Source organism: Macrobrachium nipponense, chromosome 28, assembly GCF_015104395.2.
Source record: "Macrobrachium nipponense isolate FS-2020 chromosome 28, ASM1510439v2, whole genome shotgun sequence".
Taxonomy (NCBI): domain Eukaryota; kingdom Metazoa; phylum Arthropoda; class Malacostraca; order Decapoda; family Palaemonidae; genus Macrobrachium; species Macrobrachium nipponense.
Genome location: NC_087217.1, coordinates 17563474 through 17589653, shown reverse-complemented (window position 1 = coordinate 17589653; position 26180 = coordinate 17563474). Strand labels below are relative to the sequence as shown.

General features: G+C 38.4%; 3 protein-coding genes across 3 annotated transcripts; all 3 read left to right on the top strand.

Moving 5' to 3' along the window:
* LOC135201529 (actin, muscle-like) lies at window positions 1–3363 on the top strand. The gene is made up of 2 exons (XM_064230521.1): window positions 1–157; window positions 2086–3363. Exon 2 carries the CDS (start codon window positions 2109–2111, stop codon window positions 3237–3239), a length of 1131 nt encoding a protein of 376 aa, XP_064086591.1. The 5' UTR covers window positions 1–157; window positions 2086–2108; the 3' UTR covers window positions 3240–3363.
* Window positions 3364–8459: 5096 nt separating this feature from the next.
* LOC135201540 (actin, muscle-like) lies at window positions 8460–12941 on the top strand. The gene is made up of 2 exons (XM_064230534.1): window positions 8460–8498; window positions 11658–12941. Exon 2 carries the CDS (start codon window positions 11683–11685, stop codon window positions 12811–12813), a length of 1131 nt encoding a protein of 376 aa, XP_064086604.1. The 5' UTR covers window positions 8460–8498; window positions 11658–11682; the 3' UTR covers window positions 12814–12941.
* An 8586-nt stretch (window positions 12942–21527) lies between these two features.
* LOC135201528 (actin, muscle-like) lies at window positions 21528–25966 on the top strand. The gene is made up of 2 exons (XM_064230520.1): window positions 21528–21654; window positions 24684–25966. The coding sequence occupies exon 2, from the start codon at window positions 24706–24708 to the stop codon at window positions 25834–25836; it is 1131 nt and encodes a 376-aa protein (XP_064086590.1). The 5' UTR covers window positions 21528–21654; window positions 24684–24705; the 3' UTR covers window positions 25837–25966.
* Window positions 25967–26180: the final 214 nt, after the last annotated feature.

Here is a 26180-nt window from a genome sequence, read left to right as displayed (position 1 = left end):
AAGTAAAAAATCGGAAAAAATATTCTTGGCTTTAACAAGTCAACCCGAGGCTTGACTCTCAGAGGGCGCCGATGCACAAGGCTCGGTATATAAGGTAGTATCTGTGGCCTTCCGCTCTTCAGTGTACTTCAGCCTCAGGATACGTCGTTACCTTTGTGTACGTGGCTCCTCCCTGTGCTGTACCTCAAGAGGGTTTGCAGGATTCGTGTTTTTTCTTAATTCTGCACTAACCGACTTCCACCTGACGTTGGATGTGATAATCCCCCTAAGCTCTTTTGACATTTGCTTTTGACATTTGAATCTTTTGGACGCCATATTACCCCTCCGACAAACTTCTGAATCCCTTTTTAAAATCTTCAAGCAATTTTCTAAAGTAGATTATTCTATTTTTCTTAGTCATATAACAGGCACCTTTTCAAAATGATTCCACGTCTTGGATAATGTTATAACCTCATTTTTCCAGTACATCTAATTTCAGTTATAACATGTTCCCAAAATGCATCTATAATCAGGGTTGTATTTTAACCATTTATTTCAATTACATGCATTTTAATTTATATTCTGACAAGGTTTTTCAAAAATTATGCCCCCTTCACAACAATATTTTGACAGTCTTTTAAGAATGACGCAGCTTTCAGTTATATAAAAGACACCTTTTGATAATGATAGATCTACCTCTTTGGAATATCTTTAACTTCAGAATCAAAACTAACAAATGAACCTAAAAAGATCATATACTTCTTTTACTTATTTTAATGCTTTTACCTATTTTAAACTGACACACCCTTTTTACTGACTTTGCTCATTGAACAATCAATACAATTATCTTCCCTATAAAGTATTAATTGTAATCTTATCCCTGTATATCCCTGTATAGAGCTAGGACATTTTTCTTGCATGGTGGGATTTTCTTTTTCTTTTTCATGTAGTTATTCATCTGTTAGCTTTGCACGTGACCTCTGGAAAGAGAGAGAGAGAGAGAGAGAGAGAGAGAGAGAGAGAGAGAGAGAGAGAATCTTTCTCGAAATTTCATAAGCAATTCAAGAGGAGGAGAGAAGAAGAGAGAGAGAGAGAGAGAGAGAGAGAGAGAGAGAGATAGCTGAAATTTCTAAAGCAAAGCAATTCAAGAGAGAGAGAGAGACACTCTCTTGAAATGTCATATGCAATTCAAGAGAGAGAGAGAGAGAGAGAGAGAGAGAGAGAGAGAGAGAGATCGTTCATAATCTCTTAGAATTGAGTTTAAAGGTACTCCTTCATATGTTAAAACCTACATTTACTTCTGAATTCCCATGAACTTTATTTCTAAAGGGCTGTAAAATTATTTTTTTTAATTCCGCTATTAACCTGCAAAGAAAAAGTAATCTTTAGTCATTTTAATTTAAAATTGTAAGCTAAATATTTCGATGATTCAGACCTTTGGTGCTATACAGGTAAAGAGAGGTATGAAATCTTTCTATACAATTTGTCTCAAACAAGAAAAAAACTCTCCGAACAAGAACGCTTTTCTTTCCTGTCTTCACATCAGAGTTGATCTCCTGCCATTCCAGATCCATTAATCCTCATAAGATTGACAAAATTTAATGTTATTTACTTCTCTATTCTTTCGTAAGTTCACATCTACTGAATATATTCTAAAAGCAGGGTCATTTAGATTGCATCCTGAATATTTACATTCTAAAGAGGACAAATTCTCGTGATACTTGGATTCTCTCGTAGTTTTCTTGAAATAATCTTAACGCGTATTTCAAATAGCACATTATCCTTTTTCCTGAAAGTATTTTAGTAAGTTAAGTTTAAAATCTCAAGTAGAATACCGTTACTGTATTCATTCTAACTTATATCTTCAGTCATAAACTTGGCGTTTCATTTCATTTTTAGAAAAGGCTTTCACTAGAGCTGAATTAATTTTGTATGTAAGAAAAAAGAACATATCCTTAACAGAAGGGAATACAATCATCCATTGTCAGGCATAAAATCACTGCAAAGAGTTGATTCTAAAATTTAAACCCGCCCTCCTCTCCCACCCACAGGTTAAGTTTTAAATTATCGAAAAACTTAGTTTGATGTTCTGTATTTCCATTTCAGCGACGGCCTAAACCTCCACCAGAATGTGTGACGACGACGCAACCGCCCTTGTTGTTGACAATGGCTCCGGCATGGTCAAGGCCGGTTTCGCCGGAGATGACGCCCCTCGCGCCGTCTTCCCTTCCATCGTCGGTCGCCCTCGTCACCAGGGTGTGATGGTCGGTATGGGTCAGAAGGACGCCTATGTAGGAGACGAGGCCCAGAGCAAGCGAGGTATCCTGACTCTCAAGTACCCCATCGAGCACGGCATCATCACCAACTGGGACGACATGGAGAAGATCTGGCATCACTCCTTCTACAACGAACTCCGCGTTGCCCCTGAGGAATCCCCAGTCCTCCTCACTGAGGCTCCCCTCAACCCCAAGGCCAACCGCGAAAAGATGACCCAGATCATGATTGAGACCTTCAACACCCCTGCTATGTACGTAGCCATCCAGGCTGTCCTGTCCCTCTACGCCTCTGGCCGTACCACTGGCATCGTGCTCGATACTGGTGATGGTGTGACCCACACTGTCCCCATCTACGAAGGTTATGCTCTTCCCCACGCTATCCTCCGTCTGGACTTGGCTGGCCGTGACTTGACTGCTTACCTCATGAAGATCATGACTGAGAGAGGCTACTCGTTCACCACCACCGCTGAACGAGAAATCGTTCGTGACATCAAGGAGAAGCTTTGCTACGTCGCCCTCGACTTCGAGAATGAAATGAGCATGGCTGCCGCTTCCTCCTCCGTTGAGAAGTCCTATGAACTTCCTGACGGTCAGGTCATCACCATCGGTAACGAACGATTCCGTTGTCCCGAGTCTCTCTTCCAGCCTTCCTTCCTGGGTATGGAATCCGTTGGTATCCACGAGACCGTCTACAACTCCATCATGAGGTGCGACATTGATATCAGGAAGGATCTGTTCGCCAACAATGTGCTCTCTGGTGGTACCACCATGTACCCTGGTATTGCTGACAGGATGCAGAAGGAAATCACTGCCTTGGCTCCTTCCACCATCAAGATCAAGATCATCGCTCCCCCTGAGAGGAAGTACTCCGTCTGGATCGGCGGTTCCATCTTGGCTTCACTGTCCACCTTCCAGTCCATGTGGATCACCAAGGAAGAGTACGACGAGTCCGGCCCTGGCATCGTCCACAGGAAGTGCTTCTAAGCATTTGACATTTTTGATATTTTATGTTATGTTAAGGCAATTATTGGACCCTTTCATTCATACCTGAGTCATTTGATCTCATCAATCATTACTCACTACAAACGATAATAAAATATTTATTTTATTCTGGAGTTTCGTAACCAAGCCGAAAGATGAATGACTTCAAGTTATTTAATATTCATATGGTAAACGTAAGTTTAATATTACAGTGTTTGAAAATTATTACGCTACCCCTCTACAAGGTCATTACCGACTACTGAACCCTTCCTCTCCCTTTCTTAGATCCATTAAGAAAAAAGTTAATCTAGCCTAAAGCCAAATTTAATCCACAAAGACTTCCGGCAGTCTGTACGTATTATTTACCACCTACCGTTTGGGAGGTATGTGTCTACCTAGATAGACGCTGTTATGCAGTACATTCATACGCAAAGTTGCATGCACAAATCTCTCGATGTGTTGACAGTTACTTGCAATGAATACGTTCATGCTACATAGATACTGAGAGAGAGAGAGAGAGAGAGAGAGAGAGAGAGAGAGAGAGAGAATATCTGATGGATAATTCCACTTTCAACTGAAATTAAGATGGTAAAACGAAAGAAATCGTCCATTCCTTTCTTTTTCAGTCCTCTTATTTTCCTTTTCCTCTCTCTCTCTCTCTCTCTCTCTCTCTCTCTCTCTCTCTCTCTCTCTCTCTCTCTCCCCACCCCTTGGCTATTACCTAAGCTAGCTGATCGACCATCAAATCTTTCTTTCCGCCCTTGGTATCGAACCGAAGTCGTCTCCTCGGTTGTGCGTTGAGGGCCTTACCAATGACAGAGTGACAAACAGGCAGACAGAAAGCGTTAAAAGACTATCTCTCATAGACAGACACAGCCCTGAAAGACTATCATTCACTCGCGCGTATGGAGAAGCTGTTAAAGGAAATATTGATAATTTTGATGGACTTACACTTCTTAGTTTTGGCAGTCGACGCGGGTCCTCTCATTGGCATATTATTGGTGCAAAAGCAGTCCCGTATCCACCTGTTGCTGTCACAGGGACCCATTAGGTTATATTTGCTATGATTATGTTATAGGAAATGACGACAGTTACAGAAGAGCGACTTAAATTTACTTACTAATAATATTTGTGAAGTGATGAGGAATCAAATTCCAGAGTTCTTGCAGAGATACTTACGACTTTTGATAGTATGATTATATGCATGTGGATGCGAATATAAGGCCCCTATTTTATAAGTATGCATACACGCACACACACACACACACACACACACACACATATATATATATATATATATATATATATATATATATATATACATATATATGCATTCAAACTTATAATGCACGCAAGTGAATGCGTGAGTTTGAATACGAGCATGAAAATGGTGAATGAATATTTTGAACTTGTAACTGATTTATAGTGCAAAAGTCATTGGGCCAGGGAATCAACTGGCCTTATTTAGTTCATCCTAATGTAAGGATGAGAAAATATAAAAGCTGGAACAAATAGATACAGAAATTATAGCTCTGCCTCTTCAGAGAAAACAATTACGAGAAATAGAAGTAAGGAGAGGACTTATATCTTCAGGGGGTAGAGAAAAAAACAGCACTTAGAGAAGAGAAAAACAAATAAGTCCGTTGATTTTCACAAAGTAAAGTTAGACGTTCTAGCCTGGCAGGTGTCACAAAGTTGGCCAGAGGGGAAAAAAAAGAATAGCTCATTCACTCCGTGAAATAGATCTGGCAAAATCATTGTCAGCAAAGAAACAGCGACATTAGTTTGAGAAAAAGCGAAATAGTTTCCAGAAAAGAAATATGTTTAGCCTTGGTGATCGATTAAATTAACTGATTTCCAAACAGCAAGCCGAAAAAGTAAACTAAATAAAATGATCTAACCTTATGAGAGAAATATTCCTAACAGAGACAAACAATATCAAATTAAAGTGTTAGTAACTGTAAAGGAAAAAAGTCTCAATTACATAAGTAACCATTGGTAGCATTTCCAGTTGAATTTTCTTTATAACGCTGGATAAAAACTGTCAATCTCTGTGTCTTGTTCTCTTCAAAATTCAATAACTCTCTTTCATTTTAAAGCTAAAGAGTCCATTCCTTCACGAGATCGCAAAGATATAGAAGAATTAATAAAAATGAAACTTCAAACAAATCCTTTTCGTGAGAAATCATTCTACAGCAATTACTGAAAAGTATATTCCAAGACGAATGACGAAGCCTTCACCAAATAAGTATGTCGACCTATAATAGAATTCTACCATTTTATCTTTCATAAACGTCGTGTATGTGTGCGTATGTGTGTTTGTGGGTGGAAGAGTGAGGTGAGGTGTACTGTCACACAGTCTATAAATAAGTGAGCAGTCCAAATTGCCCCTTATGGCATTCTAAGTGTTTTTAGGTGTGGAATACTATTTAGAACTTTGGACTCAAGCCACAATGGAAGAAGGTGGAGTGTGAGACCTGAGTATGTGTGCGTGTTTGTGTGTGTGTGTGTGTGTGCGTGTGTCTCCCACGACCTTCACCAATCATCATATTTTTGGTGCAAATCCTCATCTCGTAATGTACCGTCTCTTACGCTTGAAGACAAGAAATGTATTTTGGCAAGACGGTACGAGTTACGAGTTCACCGTCTTGGCGCTTCATAAATGCATGTATCCATACACTCGTGTACACGTACACAAAGATATGAACATACACCTATACACTCTCTCTCTCTCTCTCTCTCTCTCTCTCTTCCTCACACTCATATATATATAATATATATATATATATGTGTGTGTGTGTGCAATAGAAAAAAACCGTATCGTGATTCTAAATAATCAGAAGAAGGATCTACAGTAATATTCTTGTTTTTCAAGAAGAAATATCAGTAAATATGTCTACATATAAATTTCGTCTTGAGAAACAAGAATATTACTGTGGATCCCTCTACTGATATATATAAATATATATATATAGATATATATGATCTATATATATATAGAATATAATATATATATATATAATAGTGTGTGTGTGAGTGTGTATTTGTGATAAATTCCTCGGCCCTCATATACGGGGGAGAGGGAGTGAAAGATATTGAGCACTGAAAAATAGAATTAAAAGAGACAAACATTCTGCTTCTACCTCTCGAAACAGAGGTAGTTAGATGGAGAAAGAGAGAGAGAGAGAGAGAGAGAGAGAGAGAGAGAGAGAGAGAGAGAGAGAGAGAGACGTATTGATAATTATACTATCTCAGGTAATATCTGGGCTGACCTTTTAAGGAGGGGAAGATTGGGAGCCTCTCGGAATAGTACGCCATAAGATTGTTGGCTTTAGAGAATCTCGAATTTTAAAGAAAAGTTACAAGTTTAGACTCAAAATAAGCGATTTATTTATTTATTTTTGACCTCCCAGCATATTTCTTCCCAAGTTTTATTTTTTTTTATATTTCCTAAATTTCTCTCAAGACTCAGGGCAGGAAACCTCAGACCCCTTTCCAGTCCACAAGAAAACTGGAAAAGAAGGACGAAGGATTAAGGAGTTTAACCGCGAAGGAAGCGTTTGACTTCCTGGACGAAGAAAGCTTCTAGGAATCAGGAGAAGCCGAAGCAGGAAGAGAATGCCAAAGCCTGGAAGTAAAAAAGAGAGACTTGCCTCACGTTCCAGTCATCTGGAAGGCTAACCTAATAAGTACTATAAGCGTTTAAAATAATGTCTTTGCGGGAAAGGGTCTTCTGCCAGTACTTTCTGGAAAGGTTTCTTAAGTGAGACGTTATTTGTTACATTATTTGTAATTGTTGATTCATAAAAAAATATATTTACTAATCGAAATAAGAGGCAAATTGTAATTCTGATATAAGAGCTTCACTAATGACGGTACTGTACCAGTCCTCTACGAACCCTGCCCCCACATGAGATGGACAAAACAGGTTTGCAGGAGGAGCGATCTCTTACCAAACCCGCCCCCACCCGAGGCGGACAAACGGTTCGCAGGAGAAAGGTGGATGTGTCACGTGTCCCTTACCCTCTTGATCCCCTACCTACCATGCCCCGGCAAACACGAAAGATCCGCTTGGCTTTTATTATTATAGAAGATGTTTCTTTTGCAAGTTCTTGCCCTTAGATTGTCAATGTTATTACCATAATTTCTTGCCAAGAGAGGGTCGATGACCAAGATGAAGATATGCTTCAATAACAGTCAGCTGTCAGTGTCTCAGTGTCAATCAGATCATTGCTATTTTGGACTTCATATCTTAAGAATTTGAACAACAATGGGAATTAAACAGTTTATTTTTATTAAATGTTTAAATTTTCTAGACTTTTGACTTCCATCTTCATATTTTTTTCTACATTATAATCCACCAGCAGGTATGTGAGATGTTCCCCTTCAAAGGCATTTTCCAGAAGTATCAGGAAGTAACATCCAGCTTGATCCCTTATAAACTGCTTAATGCACGCAGATCCTATTTCACCTGAGCACTTTTTTAACTGTGAGAATCGCAGTCAAATCGTTAGACGGTATATAGGTTATATATATATATATATTATATATATTATATATATATATATATAGATATATATATATATATATATATAAAAGTAATAAAAGGGCCCATTAAAAAACTCTGGTTTACAACTAAGGACTATATTCCGGTAGACTGGATCCCACCCTTTTCAAGTAGTGAATCTATAGTCCTTAGCTTTATACTAGAGTTATAATGGGCCTTTTATACTTGAGATGTATCCTGCTTTAACTGAAGAATTTACTTACATATATGTTTATATGTGTGTGTCTAAAAATGAGTTCACAAAAATTATCCTTATGGCTTTACATTGCGCTCTTTGGTCAATGAATCTTACGCGCTGGAAATTGGAAAACAATGACATTCGTAAAACTGTACCTCTGATTTTGCAATTCCTACGGAAGATGCCTGGAGGGAAAACCCTCTGCTTAGACATACTTCGCGTGACTCAGGAAACCCGAAAGCGAGAGAAGAGACTCAAATCCGTGGAAAAACATTGTGTCTGAGAATAAGCGATAGTAAACCAAGCTGGCTTACTCATCTTCGCCACCCACTCACCCACCCACCCACCACCTTCACCCCACCAGCCGGAGATATTTTGCAAGAAAAGATAGATGTCCTTATAGAGACACCTACAAGTCGGTTCCCTGGGCCAGCAATTCGTAAAAGAAGGTATAAAAGGTCGGGCCTTCGCTGGGCTCCCTTAGTGTACTTCAGAATCAGGATACGACTTGACTTGTGTACGTGAGGAGGACTTTTTCTTCTTTTTTTTTTCTTCAGTGTTCAGTTCTGTGACTGAAAGCAGTTTTTTTCAAAGCTTGTTTCTCTCGTTAACTGCAGTGGTTCACGTCAACAAAGTTGCGATACTGAATTGTTTAGTTCTGTTCTTGTGCTTGTGGGCCACTTCCTGGTCTATTCCGTAAAGTCCTGTGGTTATAGTTCAAACATTTGTCTTCAGTTATGTGATCCCTTAGAAATCCAACAGAGATCAGAGTAACAATCTTGTTTCGGTGATTCAACTTTCAACCAAAACAGATAAATTGTAATTTCTGCTTGATGTCGATATTAGTTATTGCAGTTAACGAGTAGATCTTCAGCTTAGCTATCCCAGTTTATTTGCTTATTTTAACCAGTGCTTTGTTCTTATACTCAGTCAGTGATCCCGGATAAGAAAAAATTCACTTATGATATAAAAAAAATGATCGTAATAGGCTTAACCACTACTTACTGGAGAACTTATCTTTCCCTGTTATTTTTACTCAGCCGCTTAGGCAGACTATTTATAACAATTAACAGCAAATGTTTAGACGTTTTAATTCCTTTACAACGATAACTCATACAGATGCTTCTAATTAGTCCTTAATTGCGATCTCCTACCTTACTTCCTTCAGCTGTTGAAGGCTCTCTTCCAAAAATGAGGAGCTTTTATTATCATCTTTTATGATACTGCCGCCCAGATTTTACCAACCGAGTAGCCCATACTGATAACGGAAGTATATAGTCCCGCATGGCCATGCCTGTATGACATCGCCTTGAGAAACATGCGTGAATTTAATTTCACATATTTTCAGCCAACTGGTGAAAAGGTTAGCGGCAAGATGATGAAAGATGCCAGAAAAGTTCTCAGGTGTCACTGTCTTTGGCATTAAATATTTTACGTAATGTTAAATCGAGGCAGGACTCTTTAAGTTTTGCGTGCTTGATGGTTATTGCCACTGAATGGTATACCTTTTCCTAAATTAACCTTAGGTTTTCTCGTAACTCTTATCATCAAATCTTGTTTGTGGTACAATTTGAGTAATCGTTTTATAGCAATCTTTGATACAGAATTCCACTGAATTACACCTAAGACATTGAAAGCAAAGCTAGAAAATGTTGTAAAGGCAGAAGGATACGTGATTACTATACATTCTAAAATATTAGATCAGTAAATGATATCAATGAAATTTTGTTTCCATGTTTAACAAAGATAGATTATGATTTGACATCATTCACTTGACGCATATTAAATTTTTCATTTAAGTTGGTATCACCCGTAGACAAGTAACTGAAGGCAAAGACGAGAACCGTTGTGGAATGACTTGAAATCTCTCTCTCTCTCTCTCTCTCTCTCTCTCTCTCTCTCTCTCTCTCTCTCTCTCCATCTCAGCGGATGGGTAAAACAGGCAGTTAATGCCCTATTCCTGAACATGTAAATAAGTAAGAGGTGTTTACAGCCGATTTGTGTAGAGTGACTCCCCTCGAGGGTGACTCATATCTCTGGCACGAGAGTCGAGAAAAACGATCTCCCGGATAAACATCCTCTGAAGTTTGCATGTCGTAACTCATAGCAACACAGTGTATGCTTCCTCTTCTTCTTCTTCTTCTTCTTCTTTTCTTCTCCCCAACTTTGTACCTTGAATGGGTTGCTGTTTTTGATGAACATTTTCCAAGATTTTCTATCATGTGTCCTCCCGTCATTCATTCCTCAGTCCGAACTACTGCTTCTTCTTCTTCTTCTTCTTCTTCTTCTTTTCTTCTTCTTCTTCTTAGCTTAATCCCCAATCTGAGCTGCTGTCTTTAATGAGTATTTCGCAAGAGTTCCTATTAAGTTGTCCTCCCCTCGTCCATTCCTCAGTTTGAACGTCTTCTTGTTCTTCTTCTTATTCTTAGCTTAATCCCTAATCTGAGCTGTTGTTTTTAATGAGTATTTCGTAAGAGTTTCTGTCATCTTGTCCTCCCCTCCACCATTCCTCAGTTTGAACGTCGTCTTCCTCCTCTTCTTCTTCTTATTCTTCTTCTTCTTCCTCTTCCCAACTTTTTCCCTTAAAGGTGTTGCTGTTTTTGATGAACATTTTCTAAGATTTTCTATCACGTGTCCTCCCGTCATCCATTCCTCAGTCCGAACTACTCTTTCTTCTTCTTCTTCTTCTTAGCTTAATCCCTAATCTGAGCTGCTGTTTTTAATGAGCATTTCGTAAGAGTTTCTATCATGTTGCCACCCGCCCCGCCCCACCTTCTTCTTCTTCTTCTTCTTCTTCTTCTTCTTCTTCTTTCCTCTAATTGCAAGGTCGTTCCTTTAATTTTTGTAAGTTCCATTTTCAACACAAGTTAATTGTGGCCTTTATGGAAGTGAAAGAAAGGTCCTTTGCAGTTATATTGTAATACAGCAACCAAATTTAATTTTTGAGAACAGCTCCCAAAACGCTATCTTACCCATTTTAAGACCAAAGTAAAGTACCTTTCCAAGCCCAAGGATCTTGTAACAAACCGTAGGGAATTGATGCAAGTGGCAATGCCTTGTAATGAAGCCCGGAAACCAACCGAATAAGTAGGGTTATATTTACTGGGTGATAACAACTCGTTCAGAACAAGTTCAGGATTCAGTCAAAAAGGAGCTCATAAATGAATATGTTATTTTTAAAGTCCGTAAATATTTTCTGCGGTTTTTAGAATTCTCGTTCTGATAAGTCCTTATCTAGAAATTGCATACTAAGAGGCTTTGCAAACAGAACAAGATTATTGGTATTTTTCTATCTGTTGCGTTTGCTGACATTTCGACTTTTCTTTCATTAGGATTTTTTTAGGAACAGTAATTTGCTTTTGCATTTTAGATTAAAATGCCCACAGACTTCATTCATATAAGTATTCCAAAGATTTATGTTTCCCTGTATTTTTTTAACTTTACCGACACATAAACAGTCAGAGCATAAAGAAGTTCGGTTACCGTGTCGCGAGACATCAGTCTCAAACATATCGATTATGGTAAAAAAATGCTAAAATGGAAGACAAATATCAACCATGAACGAACATTAACAAGACGGTAAATTTCCCATCCCAGGTACAGAGGGTTACTTGTTAGAGAAGAACTTTATATTGGTTCTCTGAAGTATTATAAGTTTTTTTCCTTTTCATTACAGAAGCGGGTCCTCACAAACTAACAACATGTGTGACGACGACACAACCGCCCTCGTTGTTGACAATGGCTCCGGCATGGTCAAGGCCGGTTTCGCCGGAGATGACGCCCCTCGCGCCGTCTTCCCTTCCATCGTCGGTCGCCCTCGTCACCAGGGTGTGATGGTCGGTATGGGTCAGAAGGACGCCTATGTAGGAGACGAGGCCCAGAGCAAGCGAGGTATCCTGACTCTCAAGTACCCCATCGAGCACGGCATCATCACCAACTGGGACGACATGGAGAAGATCTGGCATCACTCCTTCTACAACGAACTCCGCGTTGCCCCTGAGGAATCCCCAGTCCTCCTCACTGAGGCTCCCCTCAACCCCAAGGCCAACCGCGAAAAGATGACCCAGATCATGATTGAGACCTTCAACACCCCTGCTATGTACGTAGCCATCCAGGCTGTCCTGTCCCTCTACGCCTCTGGCCGTACCACTGGCATCGTGCTCGATACTGGTGATGGTGTGACCCACACTGTCCCCATCTACGAAGGTTATGCTCTTCCCCACGCTATCCTCCGTCTGGACTTGGCTGGCCGTGACTTGACCGCTTACCTCATGAAGATCATGACTGAGAGAGGCTACTCGTTCACCACCACCGCTGAACGAGAAATCGTTCGTGACATCAAGGAGAAGCTTTGCTACGTCGCCCTCGACTTCGAGAATGAAATGAACATGGCTGCCGCTTCCTCCTCCGTTGAGAAGTCCTATGAACTTCCTGACGGTCAGGTCATCACCATCGGTAACGAACGATTCCGTTGTCCCGAGTCTCTCTTCCAGCCTTCCTTCCTGGGTATGGAATCCGTTGGTATCCACGAGACCGTCTACAACTCCATCATGAGGTGCGACATTGATATCAGGAAGGATCTGTTCGCCAACAATGTGCTGTCTGGTGGTACCACCATGTACCCTGGTATTGCTGACAGGATGCAGAAGGAAATCACTGCCTTGGCTCCTTCCACCATCAAGATCAAGATCATCGCTCCCCCTGAGAGGAAGTACTCCGTCTGGATCGGCGGTTCCATCTTGGCTTCACTGTCCACCTTCCAGTCCATGTGGATCACCAAGGAAGAGTACGACGAGTCCGGCCCTGGCATCGTCCACCGCAAATGCTTCTAAATTCTTGAGATTATCTGTTGGTACTTTGATGATGATTTCAAACAAGTTCCTCTCTTGTGATCTCGTTATTTATGCATTGTTTTGAATGGTTATTTATCAGATATTCAATAAAAGATTTGTTTTTTAAAGGTTTTGATTTTATGCAAACCAATCCTTCAAGGTCATTGACATTGCAAACTTGGGCTATGTAAACAACTGATGTTTTTATTATGGTGATATGCAGGCAATGCAGAATAATTTGTATCTATAATAAAAAAAATCATCCGTGAACTGGAAGTCGAACGTACTTATGAGATCAAACCTATAAATGAATCAAGACTTTTCTCTATTGATTCTATAGGTTTATGCCTCTTGGTATAGTAAACGAAGATAGATGCAAGATTATAAATACCTTTGAGAATTGCGATGTCTTCATTAACACACACATACTGCAAGTTAAAAACAAGAGGTTCCACCTGATGAGGCGATTAACGTCTTGAATGAAAATGAAAAATGAACGTTCTGGTAATTCTGACACAATGAAAGCGTCAGCCAAATTTCATGGATTATTACAACAACCAAGATTAATTAACGTTAAGTTACTCTTTGACAGATGAAGTCATGTTTATTCCGATGCTGTATATAGACACTTTCTTGGCACCGACGGAATATTCTTTGTTTATTTTTCATTGTGAAATTTTCTTTCAACACCGAAGCTCATAGTCTTAAAAGTATTGACACATCTGTTATACTTGGGGAAAGACACACTAATCATGCTACGTCACTGGATGGTCTTTCGTTATGTACTACAATTGACTAGACCGAAAAATTTCATTTTGTCCCTTCTTGGTTAAACGTATATGGAATTAAATAACAATTTCAATTGACATATCTCCGGATAATTATTTATTCATTCCTCACTGAAGAGAAAATAGGTACATCAAGGATAAGCTTAATATCTAGCAATGAGATCTTGAATATATTTTCAAACATTTATCTATCCTGGTTACTTCCATAAACCATAAAGACATTTACTTTGTCACGGCCTTTTTATCTGAACAAAAAAAGACATTTGATGTATTATAACTTTTTTAGCTGATGAAAAAAGGTGCAGGGATGCCACAAAAAATTTATGAACCATTAAATAAGCACATCTTGCCGCAGTCTTCATTTGGTATAAAATTGAACGAGGACAAAAAAAAACAGAAAAAAGTTAACGTGTCATTTCTGATGAATAAAGGGTTATATAAAAAGATGGAGGATGGATCTTTTACAATTTTTCGATACTAGTTCTTTTTTTATATCTGTCTTGAGTATATTTCTACGGATATTTTACCGGCTGAATTATATTTCGTGATGGTTTCGTAAATCAAGTGGCTAATAACCCACTTTCGAAAAATTACAGGTAAAAAAATGATAAATAGAAATGATAGTAATTTTCCTTGACAATTGCCCACAGAATTTTAAAAATGGCCATTTATTTTTATTGTTTATTAAGAGCTACAACGACATTGTCGCCCTTCTAAACTTTCATCCTTCCATCATATTTTTAATTGGGTTTTAAAATTTTGTCTCCAACCTCAAGGTTGTCAGAAGACTAAGAACGATATAAGATGTAAGGTCTTACAGTTTAACACCCCACTTACGCTCTACAGATTAAAAAATAAAAAGATAAATAAAAAGATAACATCCACATGGAAACCAGAGCAAGATGACAAATTTCGACAGAAGCTTTGGAAATTCAGGTCAGAAGTGGTTGACTGCACTGAGACGCTGCCAAATAGGAAACGATGCTTAGTAGGTTGCAATGTCCCAGTAAACGGAAATCAAGTAAAATAGAAAAAAAAAAAAAACAGAAGCAAAATACAAAAAAAAAGAAAGAAGACAGATGTATGGGAATCCCGTGTTGTGGAAAATCCAAGGCTTAGAACCTTGGTATCTTTAAATATACTAGAGAGAAAGACGCTTCCACAGGAGACATCGTGAGATACACTTTGGGAATAATTTCGCGGAAGTCAGCATCAGGCTTTTTGGATCATCGCCCTTAAGATCGCCTTTGTTATTTACGACCTGTTGTAGCAGAAAATACTGCTATTGCATAATTATTCATGAAGGTCTGTCATTAGGAAAACTGATGTGTCCTGTCTCCGTCTTCCTGCATAACAGCTTAATATTGGTCGATGATGTCATTCCATAAGTTTCTTGTAATACAGGTTGTCCATAAAGTCCCAGTACCATTCTGGGCAATAAATACTTGTAATGGTATTAGGACTTTATGGACACCCTGTATATCAAGACACTGGAAAAATAGACGGAAAGGAGGATCTTCATATGATACGTCCCTTTTATTTCGAGGGAATCGTCTCGATACAAATATTTTTGTTGAAAAGAAATTAAAGGAAATTTTAACAATTCGTCTATCAATAATCAAAGAAAAAATATGGTTTACTCAACCAGAGCCGTCGAATACTTTTGTCAAATTTGTCATCGTGAAATGAAGGAATAGGGCAAATTAAAAATAAATAACAGTCATTGAACCATTATTGGGATTATCAAAAGATCCTAATCACTTTTTATGGATTATTATCGAGATATACGGCTAACGAAAGCTAAGAGTTGAAACTCATAAATTTTGTGGTCAAGAGAGCATGTCCTCTTTTCTCTGATTACGGAAAGTAATTTACCCAGATGTCTCTTCAGTTTTTTTTATTACTGAAGCCAATTTATCTAATGTCTCTGTAGCATTGGGACTTTCCCAAATTCCTAGAACTCATTCATCAAAGTTGTTCTTCAAGCGCAACTTCACTTTTCCTGATTGTTGAAACTGATATACGATTATTTTCAAGAACAATTTTCCCTTTTCATGGCTACCGAAACATTCCTCCAGTATCATCAAGCGCTTCATCCCTTTCCCCGATGAGAGAAATTTTTTTTTTCTAACTTCCTCAGTATCATCTTCCCTTTTCGCACCCCCCCCCCCCCCCGCACAACAACAACCTCAACCCCTAGAATGGAAGGGAATGTTCTGATGTGTTTGTTTTCGTCGGCCTTTTGCAAACAGCTGCACTGTTGCGTGTTGACCATGATGCCAAGGTAGCAGTGTTGCGTAAATCTGAGGAAGGCGACAAACGAAGCCGCTCGATCCTGAGGTTTCTGGTTCTGGAGAATCGGCTACATTCCTTTCAAAGGAAAGGAAAATTAATGTGAAACTAGATGCAAGTTCGTCTTTCGAAATACGGTTGTGACCATGTTCCAAGAAGAGCATGTATATATATCTATATATATATATATATATATTTATAAATATATATATATATATTTATACAATTATATATATTATATATATATATATTATATATATATAAAATATATATAAACTATATTATATATATATTATATATATATATATATATATATATGTATATAAATCCTTCTGTTAAAACAGGATACGTCTCAAGTATAAAAAGGCCCATTACAACACTCTGGTTTAAAGCTGAGGATTATATTTCGGCGGACTAACTTCCACTACTTGATAAGGGTGGATGTTAGTCCACAGAAATATAGTCCTGAGCTTTAAACAGTAGTGTTTTAATGGGTATTTTGTTTATATTTTGATATATGATATTATATATATAGATATAATATATAATATAAATATATATAAATATATATATATGTATGAAATTTACTCCTTTCATGGCGATCTCTCTCTCTCTCTCTCTCTCTACCTTACTGCGTTCAGCGGCACTCCTTTGATCTTTGTGTCCCCGCTTATAAACTAATTTGTCAACCTCGCTCCATCTTTCCATCAAGTGACTCTGGCACTTATCAGCGCATCATAATTGCAACAGACGGTTAGAACACCCAAAAGCGTACCGTGCAGTTGTTTTTGATTTGTCATAACTTAAAACTGTGGCAACGCTGTCATCAAAATCATGAGGTTTGTCAACGCTAAACCTACATCAATAATTACGGGTGTCATATTCTGGTATGGTCCGAAAGACGCATCGACTGCTGTAACCACAATTCGTCATGTGGGATGACTTGTATTTTCTTTTTAAGATAACTGCTGCTCGGTCTTTCAAACCTACTCCTATCCGTTCAAACTATAGGTTGTTTAAGCTTATTTGGCTGCAACAAAGAATGAATGTTAATAATAAGGACATTTTTTTTTTTTTTTTTTTTTTTACTTGTGGTGTCAAAGTTCAAGGGAAGATGCAGTGCATTACTACCATAATGCTATTCTCCTTGCATTTTATCTATTTATTGATTTTATCTATTTATTAATTTTTATCTATTTATTAATTTATTGATTTTTTTTCTTTTTGATAAGTGAGATCTCTTCTTTCAGTATTCCCTTTAACTTCTCTTCCCTCCTAATGAGCACCATATTCTTTGGAAGCTTGAATATGAAGTCAATGGGCCCTTGTGGTGGGCTTGTTCATATGAATAGGGTTCATCTTTTGCATAATAATAATAATATAATAATAATAATAATATAATAATAATAATAATAATAATAATAATAATAATAATAATTGACAAAATCAAGAAGAAAATATCACTCATTGATGTCGCAATCTCATGGGACACCAAAGTTGAAGAGAAAGAGGGAAAAAAAGGATAAGTATCAAGACCTGAAAATAGAAATAAGAAGGATATGGGATATGCCAGTGGAAATCGTACCCATAATCATAGGAGCTCTAGGCACGATCCCAAGATCCCTGAAAAGGAATCTAGAAAAACTAGAGGCTGAAGTAGCTCCGGGCCTCATGCAGAAGAGTGTGATCCTAGAAACGGCACACATAGTAAGAAAAGTGATGGACTCCTAAGGAGGCAGGATGCAACCCGGAACCCCACACTATAAATACAACCCAGTCGAATTGGAGGACTGTGATAGAGCCAAAAAAAAAAAAAAAAAAAAAAAAACTCATAATAATTTGACTTGCAACAAACAGTTTTTATATTAGTGCCTTAAATGTAGCATTTAACTTCTTTTTTTATTTAGACTAGACAATTATTGCCTATAGACCTTCGCTCGTTTCATCCTCGCAAAAATCTGTTTATATGTATACATACATATAGTATATGCATATATAGTATCCCAAAATTGGATAAATTTACGCCTTTCATTTTCATGTCGATCTCTCTCTCTCTCTCTCTCTCTCTCTCTCTCTCTCTCTCTACCTTACTGGGTTTAGCGGCATTCCTTTGATCTATGTGTCCATGCTTATAGACTTTTGACAAGTATTGCCTAAATAGACCTTTGATCGTATCATCCTCGCAAAAATGTTTTTCAGCCACATCCACACCATTGACTCAGTACTTTCAGCTAATTATAATAATCTTTAAAAAAAATGTTATCATTGCTTTACAACAGATGGGGAGATCCCACAACGATTTAGTTTGCTTGTAACAAACAGAGAAAACTGACAACGTTTGGTCGAGGTTGATGATATACTTTTGGAGTCTTGATACGAGGCTTTATCGTAACAGGCTAGGCAGAAAATATTTGGAGTACAGGTAAATACATTTGTATAATATTATAGATTAAGTTTCTGCTATACTCTCGAGTGCCTTCAGAAACCTTTCTAGTCGTAATAATGGGCATGTTGATGCCATTTGTAACCAGAATAGTTATCAAAACTGCTTACACCCTCACAATTGTCGGCTTTGTTAAAAGCAGACTTGCTTTTATAGTTGATCAAAACACTGGGTTTTCTTTAAGTCATGGATTTAAATACTCAGTTATAATACCGTCATTACATGGAATAACAATATAATTAGATCATCAGCGCCTAACACGGTTGGATATTGTAACTTTGGAGGCTGTTTTCAATACACGAACCAACTAAGAACTCAAATTTTCAATCCCTTGTCCTATAAACGACCGCAAAATCAGTCTCATGAATATTATTACTACAGGACACATCATTCACGACCTCGACGTCTAAGAGAATAGAACAGAATTTAGCCCAGTCGGAAGGTTTGAAAGGTGTAACAGAAGGGAAACTTCTCAGCTGCACTGTACAACAATTGTTAGGAGAGGGCGGAAAGTCAGATGGAAAAAAGGGAATATGAGAGGAAGTACAGTAAAAGGAAAGAAAGAGTTTGCAGCTACAGGCCGAAGGGACATTGCAAAGACCCTTAATTAATGACTACGATACTAATACCCTAGGGGGCTCGACTTCTAAGGTCGAATGTACTATTTATCGTTGCAATATAGATACTCTACACTAGAACAGAGGCCAAAGGAGCATTGCCAAAGGTTATAGTTGTTTAAAAAATCCATAATTCTTTTTCCGAAGGTGTTAGATGTCAGAGAGACGTTTTATGACTCTTCTCGTCTCCAGGTTTCTTTTCGGCCTTATCTTAAATTATGATGACTGCTGACGCGTTCGTTTTAAAGCTGAAACCTCTCTCTCTCTCTCTCTCTCTCTCTCTCTCTCTCTCTCTCTCTCTCTATCTCTCTCTCTCTCTCTCACTTACATTTATATCTATAACGAAAAATATTTTTTATGCAACTTACATAGTCTTTGCACATATATCTGAATAGTGACAGAAAGCAACTATACAAATATACTATAGTATGTATATTATAGGCAGAATAGTGTACGGCCATAAGTTAAAGAGTGTATTAGCTATGAGTTTATAATACAGGGTGTCCATAAAGACCCAGTACCATTCTGAGCAATAAATACTTTATGGATGCCTTGTATATTTGTATATGATTGACTATATATTAACATTTTTTGTTAACACTAGGCTTCATGTATTTGTTAATTTTAATCATAGGTTCAAATTGGTATAAACCACTGTTCAGAAATAGCTCTTATAAGTATAATGGCCTATGGAGAAATGTATATTACTTTACCCACCACTGTGAGGAAACGTAATTCCTTATTGGCTATTTCTTTTTCTTTTTTTTACATATTCTGTTTTGTGTCCCTTATTCGAATTTATTTGAAGACTGCTTTTAGAACTAAGCTTTTCTGTTGCACTGATAATTCAGGGTAACGTTTGGCAGCATTACAGTAATTCCTATACCCAGGATATACATAGCCATAATTCCTGATAACCTTTACTTTTGTGACGCTAGTTTCCCTAATCAGGGAAAAAAATTATTTGAATATTACTTAAGGAACAGGTATAATTTCCTCACCGTCCATGCAGGTTTACTCTGACCTTCGTGAAAGTTTTACTAAAGCATCAAAAAATAAATTAAATGGATAAAAAAAGCTCTCAAAAATCTTCCATTTTCTCTTATGTTCAGTTATCATCACGTCCTCTTAATCCGTCCCATTTTACACACTGGGTTAGCGAACCTTGCCAAGAATTTTTTTCTTTTTAATGTTTTCAGCAGTTCGTCTTATTTTTACTTACACGCCTATCTCTATCATGAAGGGTCGTAGCTTGAAGCATTAAGCTTTTCATGATTTTATCAGGTCTGCGCTAATGGTTAACAGGTGTTCCCAAGTTTTCTCAGCAGTCATCGATGGACAACAAAAACAAACGTAAAAAATAATGACGGAAAAAATAAAATCTTAAACAGAAATAAAAATATGAACTAAAGTAACAGTAAATTTATTGTGCTGTATCTGAGTGTTAAAAATAAAGCAAGGACCAGTGTCTTTACATATTTTAACCATATTCATGTGTTTGTTTGTTTGTTTTGTGTAATGTTTCTTGCTTTGAAAGCATGAGAAACACTATTGGGAGTGTTTTTCATTTTTGTTTTTTGACCAACATCACTGTGGCTCGAAGCTGTCACTGTTTTTCACATCTTGGTAGTGTGGAAAACAGCTGGCAAGTGTATATAAAGCTTACTATACAGTCTTCAACTGAAAGGATGTCGTTTTCATTTTCACTTATATACAATCTAAAAAAGATTTAGTTAATGCCCAGATGATCTCACGTAATTTTTGCAGCAAATATAAAAGTTCAGATAACAATTTTCAGCAACTTCCTGTAACTCTAGCAAAGTATCTAAAGTACACTTAAAACCCATTTTTCGTTTTCAACTGAATTAAACAAATGAAGTCGAGTAACTGCAGCAATGGATAAAAAGAAATCATTACTACACACCAACGAAACTATGTAATTTCAGCAAAACAAAAACAAAACTATATTAAACCTAAAATGATTTCCTTTAATCCACTATATTATATGATGATATGTGATTTCAGCAGCAGATCAAATCCATGATATAACCAATGACGATTTTTATAATCTAATACTATGACTGATTAAAGTTCGTCTAAGAATATAAAATACCATATCCAAAAGGTAAGATTTATATAATTCTTGTAACGGCGAAATTCAGATTCAACAGAAAAAAAAGTTCAAATATAAAACTGCTGTTTTCTTGAAATCCAGTACACGAAATGACTAAAAAATATGATGGAAAATCCACGATTATTTGTATGCAAGAAGCAAAAATGTAATATAAATGTTGTTTTCCATAAACCCATTACACGAAGCGACGCCCTGAAATTCAGCCATGAAGCAAATTTTGCTGCAGCAGGTAAACCGGAGAGGCGCTCTCTCTCCCCATCCGGCAGGAAGACACCTACTATATACTTTTGGTGTACGGCGAGAGTTTTGCCTCCTTTTGAGTGGGCGGGCGTGTGGCGGGTTGCATGAGACATTGTCTGGGAATAGATGATCCCTTTGGCTCTCACGCCCATCCGTCCACCCACCCACCCACCCAACCAACTAGCAACTAAGGAAGGTTAAAAAAAAAATATCGCCTTAATGAGACATCTCCGAATCTCGAGGCGGTGTTGAGGAAGTGTGAAGGTTGGCTATATAAAGTCAGCTCTGATCGCTGGAGACTTTAGTGTCTTTCACTCCCAGGATACGGTATGTTGGAGTCTTCTGCTTCTGTTTGCTGCTGCTGCTGATGTGCCTGTATAGCTGCTGCTGCTGGAGGCCTGAGATTAAAAGGGAGAGTGAAAGAGAGAGTGAATGATGCTTCCTTGGTGCATCTGCGCTTTTGGTAGTCTGCCTGCCTGTGTTTCCCCGAGTTCATCTACAACTGCTCTCTTAGTGCCATCTCGAGGGTGTTCATAACCGAAGTGCTTCAGTTTATCGGTCGACTTTGACATTTTCATCCTAATCCTGCGATGTAATTGTTCACCTGGATTGATGTTTCACAGGGAAAAGTGCTCAGTTATCAGTGAAGCGACATACCCCGATATTCAACTTTGCAACTTTGCAACTTAATCCTCAGTGCGAGTCCTTCAAGCGTGAAGATCACAACTTGCTATTCTATTAGCTTCACCAGTTTTGTTTATTTAGATTAAAAAAAGTAATAGTTATCAACCAGTCAATTCAATTAATAGAACTGCTTCCTCACATATATTGAATTATCAGTAATATATTGAAGATATCGGTGATTTTAGTCTATATTTTGATATTTCATTCTTTGTCTTAAACAGATATTCTGTTTCTCTACAAATTTGCTACATTTCTAAGCAAGGAATCCAGCGGTTGAATAAATGTCATTGTGTAAATTGTACATTTATGTAAATTGCGTGTAAGTGCCTGCAGTTCCATTGTTAATAAAGCCTGCGTAACAAGCTGAGAATTATCGTGAAATTGTTAATATTCGATTGGATTTTTGTTCATTTTGCTATCGAATTCTCACGATTGGAAAACTGCCTTTATTCGATTTGATGTAAATCCTTTTAATTCAAAGGGGGTTACTTGACCCCTCGTGTAACATAGTTCAGTAAACTTCGATAAGCCACAAGCCTAACGCACATTGATCAGATATATTAGAAAATTTTATTTTGTTTGCAGTTTTATTTCGTCATTTTAGATTCGCGATTCAGATGGACGGCACCGAGAGAGAGCACATAATTCCTCTAACGCCAAGAAGATAGTATTCTAAATTTACATCCATGTTCGGATTCCTATTGAAACCTACCTAACTCTCCTCCTAGGTCCATCACACATCCCTCAACAAAATACTGAAATCACTCGATGTATTTGTGGAACATCTTGTGGATAGACAAATTTACAAACAATGACGGCAGGATGACCTCGTCATGATTATGGTATCAGGGGTTCGTTTCCCGCTGCCGGACAATCATGATTTCTTCTTATTTCTTTGAAGTCGGATCTCGAGGCTTTGTAGTGACAAGCGTATCTAAAAAAGAGAGCAAAGAATTTGAGAAGTTAAGATGGATGCATAAGTTTACGCTAACTCTGCAGATGTAGCATAAAAGCCATTAAATATCAGCAGTATAATAATAACAAGTGCGTTAAAGATAGTGACCGAAATTAATGTAACACAACAAAACTCTGAATGATTGAGATATGCATCATGTTTTGATTGTAGTAGCCATACTAACTTTGCATATAATCACACCAAAATTATTTGCTGATTACTTCAGATTTATCAGTTAAAGCGACAGAAGATTTTCATTTTCATTCGGGGCATCTGGCTCGCTATTTGACATTTCCATATCCATCAATATTGAATCCTTTTTTGTCTGTAAAGAACCCATTTTCATTTACTAGTTGTTATAGACCGCCAGTTTGCAATAAGCGATTATGAGGGAAATATGGATTAGATAATGTACAGCAGTCATGTGTTATGGTCTAAAATTTCTTACTTATCAGCCATTTTAGATATGAATTCTACCCGCCCGAAGCAAATTTATATCTAATGTTAGCGCCAAAAATAATTTACCCACAATAAGGACTAATAGAGATTGAGGTTATTCCCGGTTGTCTCTCTCAACAGGTGCGTTAATATTTTCCCGCCCGCCTCTTCCTGCCTGCCAAAGTCAGCAAATATAACCAATTACAAAGCCGAAAATACACTGACTATTCTGACAACTATGGTTATTTAGAGACCGCGGGCGGTTTTGCATCCCCGAGGGCGGACCGTGTGGCGGGCTCTAAATACTATGAGATAAACAACTGTAAAAATTCTTTCGCCTTTATTGTTCGACTTCTCTTCGCTCTGACTTATATGGTTTTCAACTCAGAACACCGATGATGTCTTTTTCATCCGATCAAACCCGGAAGATGTGGTTATACTCCAGAGGCTAGATTTCTTTACTTTAGATTGGCTTCAGTTTCAGTCTGTCATGTAGAGTCTGATCAATAACTACTAGAACTCTCTACCCCTTTTAATACAGAAAGACGTTACAGAAGATTATTATACCTTGCTATCTGTTCGCGTGCGTTTGTGTTCACTGTTCGCAGTCAAGACACTATACATATCAACGGATGAACAGTACCAGACGCTTAATTGCATTATAATAATTCTCATTATTATGATACATCAGCTCTCATGAAATTTTGTTTATCTACTTTCTTCGTCCCATTCTGCTCAAACTAGTGCCTGTTACTAACTCCTCAACTGTAACTATAAGTTATTTGAATTATGTCATTCTGTCTTTCTGACTGTTTCTCTCTTCAGTTTCATTCCAAAATGTTCCAGTTCAATCATTCCCATTAAATCTTCTTTGAGAAAGTACAATCCTTAAAATTATTGCCATTCCCTGCCACTGTACTCAGAGAAATTTCATTCTTTTACATTACAAGGAATCTGTTCTTATTTTTGCCATTGTAGTAGAGACCCTGATTTTCATGAAGAAGTTTCCTATTCATATGCAACAAGTACTGATGCTGTTATCACAAACCAAGCTATAACCTCAGTTGGAAAAGAAGAAAGTTAGAACCCCAAGGTACCATTATGGAAGACAGCTCACCACTGATATCCATTTTCACCAACTAAATCAAATCTCAAAAAGAAATTTACCCTTATTTCCTTAAGCCATGACCGCAGTTTATTCATAATTAAATGTCAGACTGAAGTTCACTGGCACCAAACAAAAAGCTTTAACCCGAATTTTTTTCTTTTCGTTTTTCAGACAAACGATCTAAACCTCCACCATGTGTGACGACGACACAACCGCCCTCGTTGTTGACAATGGCTCCGGCATGGTCAAGGCCGGTTTCGCCGGAGATGACGCCCCTCGCGCCGTCTTCCCTTCCATCGTCGGTCGCCCTCGTCACCAGGGTGTGATGGTCGGTATGGGTCAGAAGGACGCCTACGTAGGAGACGAGGCCCAGAGCAAGAGAGGTATCCTGACACTCAAATATCCCATCGAGCACGGTATCATCACCAACTGGGACGACATGGAGAAGATCTGGCATCACTCCTTCTACAACGAACTCCGCGTTGCCCCTGAGGAATCCCCAGTCCTCCTCACTGAGGCTCCCCTCAACCCCAAGGCCAACCGCGAAAAGATGACCCAGATCATGATTGAGACCTTCAACACCCCTGCTATGTACGTAGCCATCCAGGCTGTCCTGTCCCTCTACGCCTCTGGCCGTACCACTGGCATCGTGCTCGATACTGGTGATGGTGTGACCCACACTGTCCCCATCTACGAAGGTTATGCTCTTCCCCACGCTATCCTCCGTCTGGACTTGGCTGGCCGTGACTTGACCGCTTACCTCATGAAGATCATGACTGAGAGAGGCTACTCCTTCACCACCACCGCTGAACGAGAAATCGTTCGTGACATCAAGGAGAAGCTTTGCTACGTCGCCCTCGACTTCGAGAATGAAATGAGCATGGCTGCCGCTTCCTCCTCCGTTGAGAAGTCCTATGAACTTCCTGACGGTCAGGTCATCACCATCGGTAACGAACGATTCCGTTGTCCCGAGTCTCTCTTCCAGCCTTCCTTCTTGGGTATGGAATCCGTTGGTATCCACGAGACCGTCTACAACTCCATCATGAGGTGCGACATTGATATCAGGAAGGATCTGTTCGCCAACAATGTGCTGTCTGGTGGTACCACCATGTACCCTGGTATTGCTGACAGGATGCAGAAGGAAATCACTGCCTTGGCTCCTTCCACCATCAAGATCAAGATCATCGCTCCCCCTGAGAGGAAGTACTCCGTCTGGATCGGCGGTTCCATCCTGGCTTCTCTGTCCACCTTCCAGTCCATGTGGATCACCAAGGAAGAGTACGACGAGTCCGGCCCTGGCATTGTCCACAGGAAGTGCTTCTAAGCATTTAATTTCTATATCACTTTGGGTTCAGATGTATTCTTTATCGTTTACATCTGATCCGCACTTATGCCCTTTTATTAAAAAAATGAAGTATACGTCCATCATCCAAATATATTTGCCTTTTTGATTTCATACTATCTCAATATCCTTTCTTGCTCTCTGTGACTGACGAATAGGTGCGTACTTCTTATGAGAGGTATCTATCTTGAGAATTTATTACAAATACCTTTAATACCAAGTTACTTTATATTTCTCATTGTCAGTGCGTGCTATAAACATAAGTCTAATGGAATAAGTATATGCAGTGCGACTTAGAGCAAAGTTTTGCAATATCACCCTTAAGA

Coding starts and splice junctions, on each gene's coding strand:
- LOC135201529 (XM_064230521.1), top strand. CDS start 2,109: ATGTGTGACGACGACGCAACCGCCCTTGTTGTTGACAATGGCTCCGGC.
- LOC135201540 (XM_064230534.1), top strand. CDS start 11,683: ATGTGTGACGACGACACAACCGCCCTCGTTGTTGACAATGGCTCCGGC.
- LOC135201528 (XM_064230520.1), top strand. CDS start 24,706: ATGTGTGACGACGACACAACCGCCCTCGTTGTTGACAATGGCTCCGGC.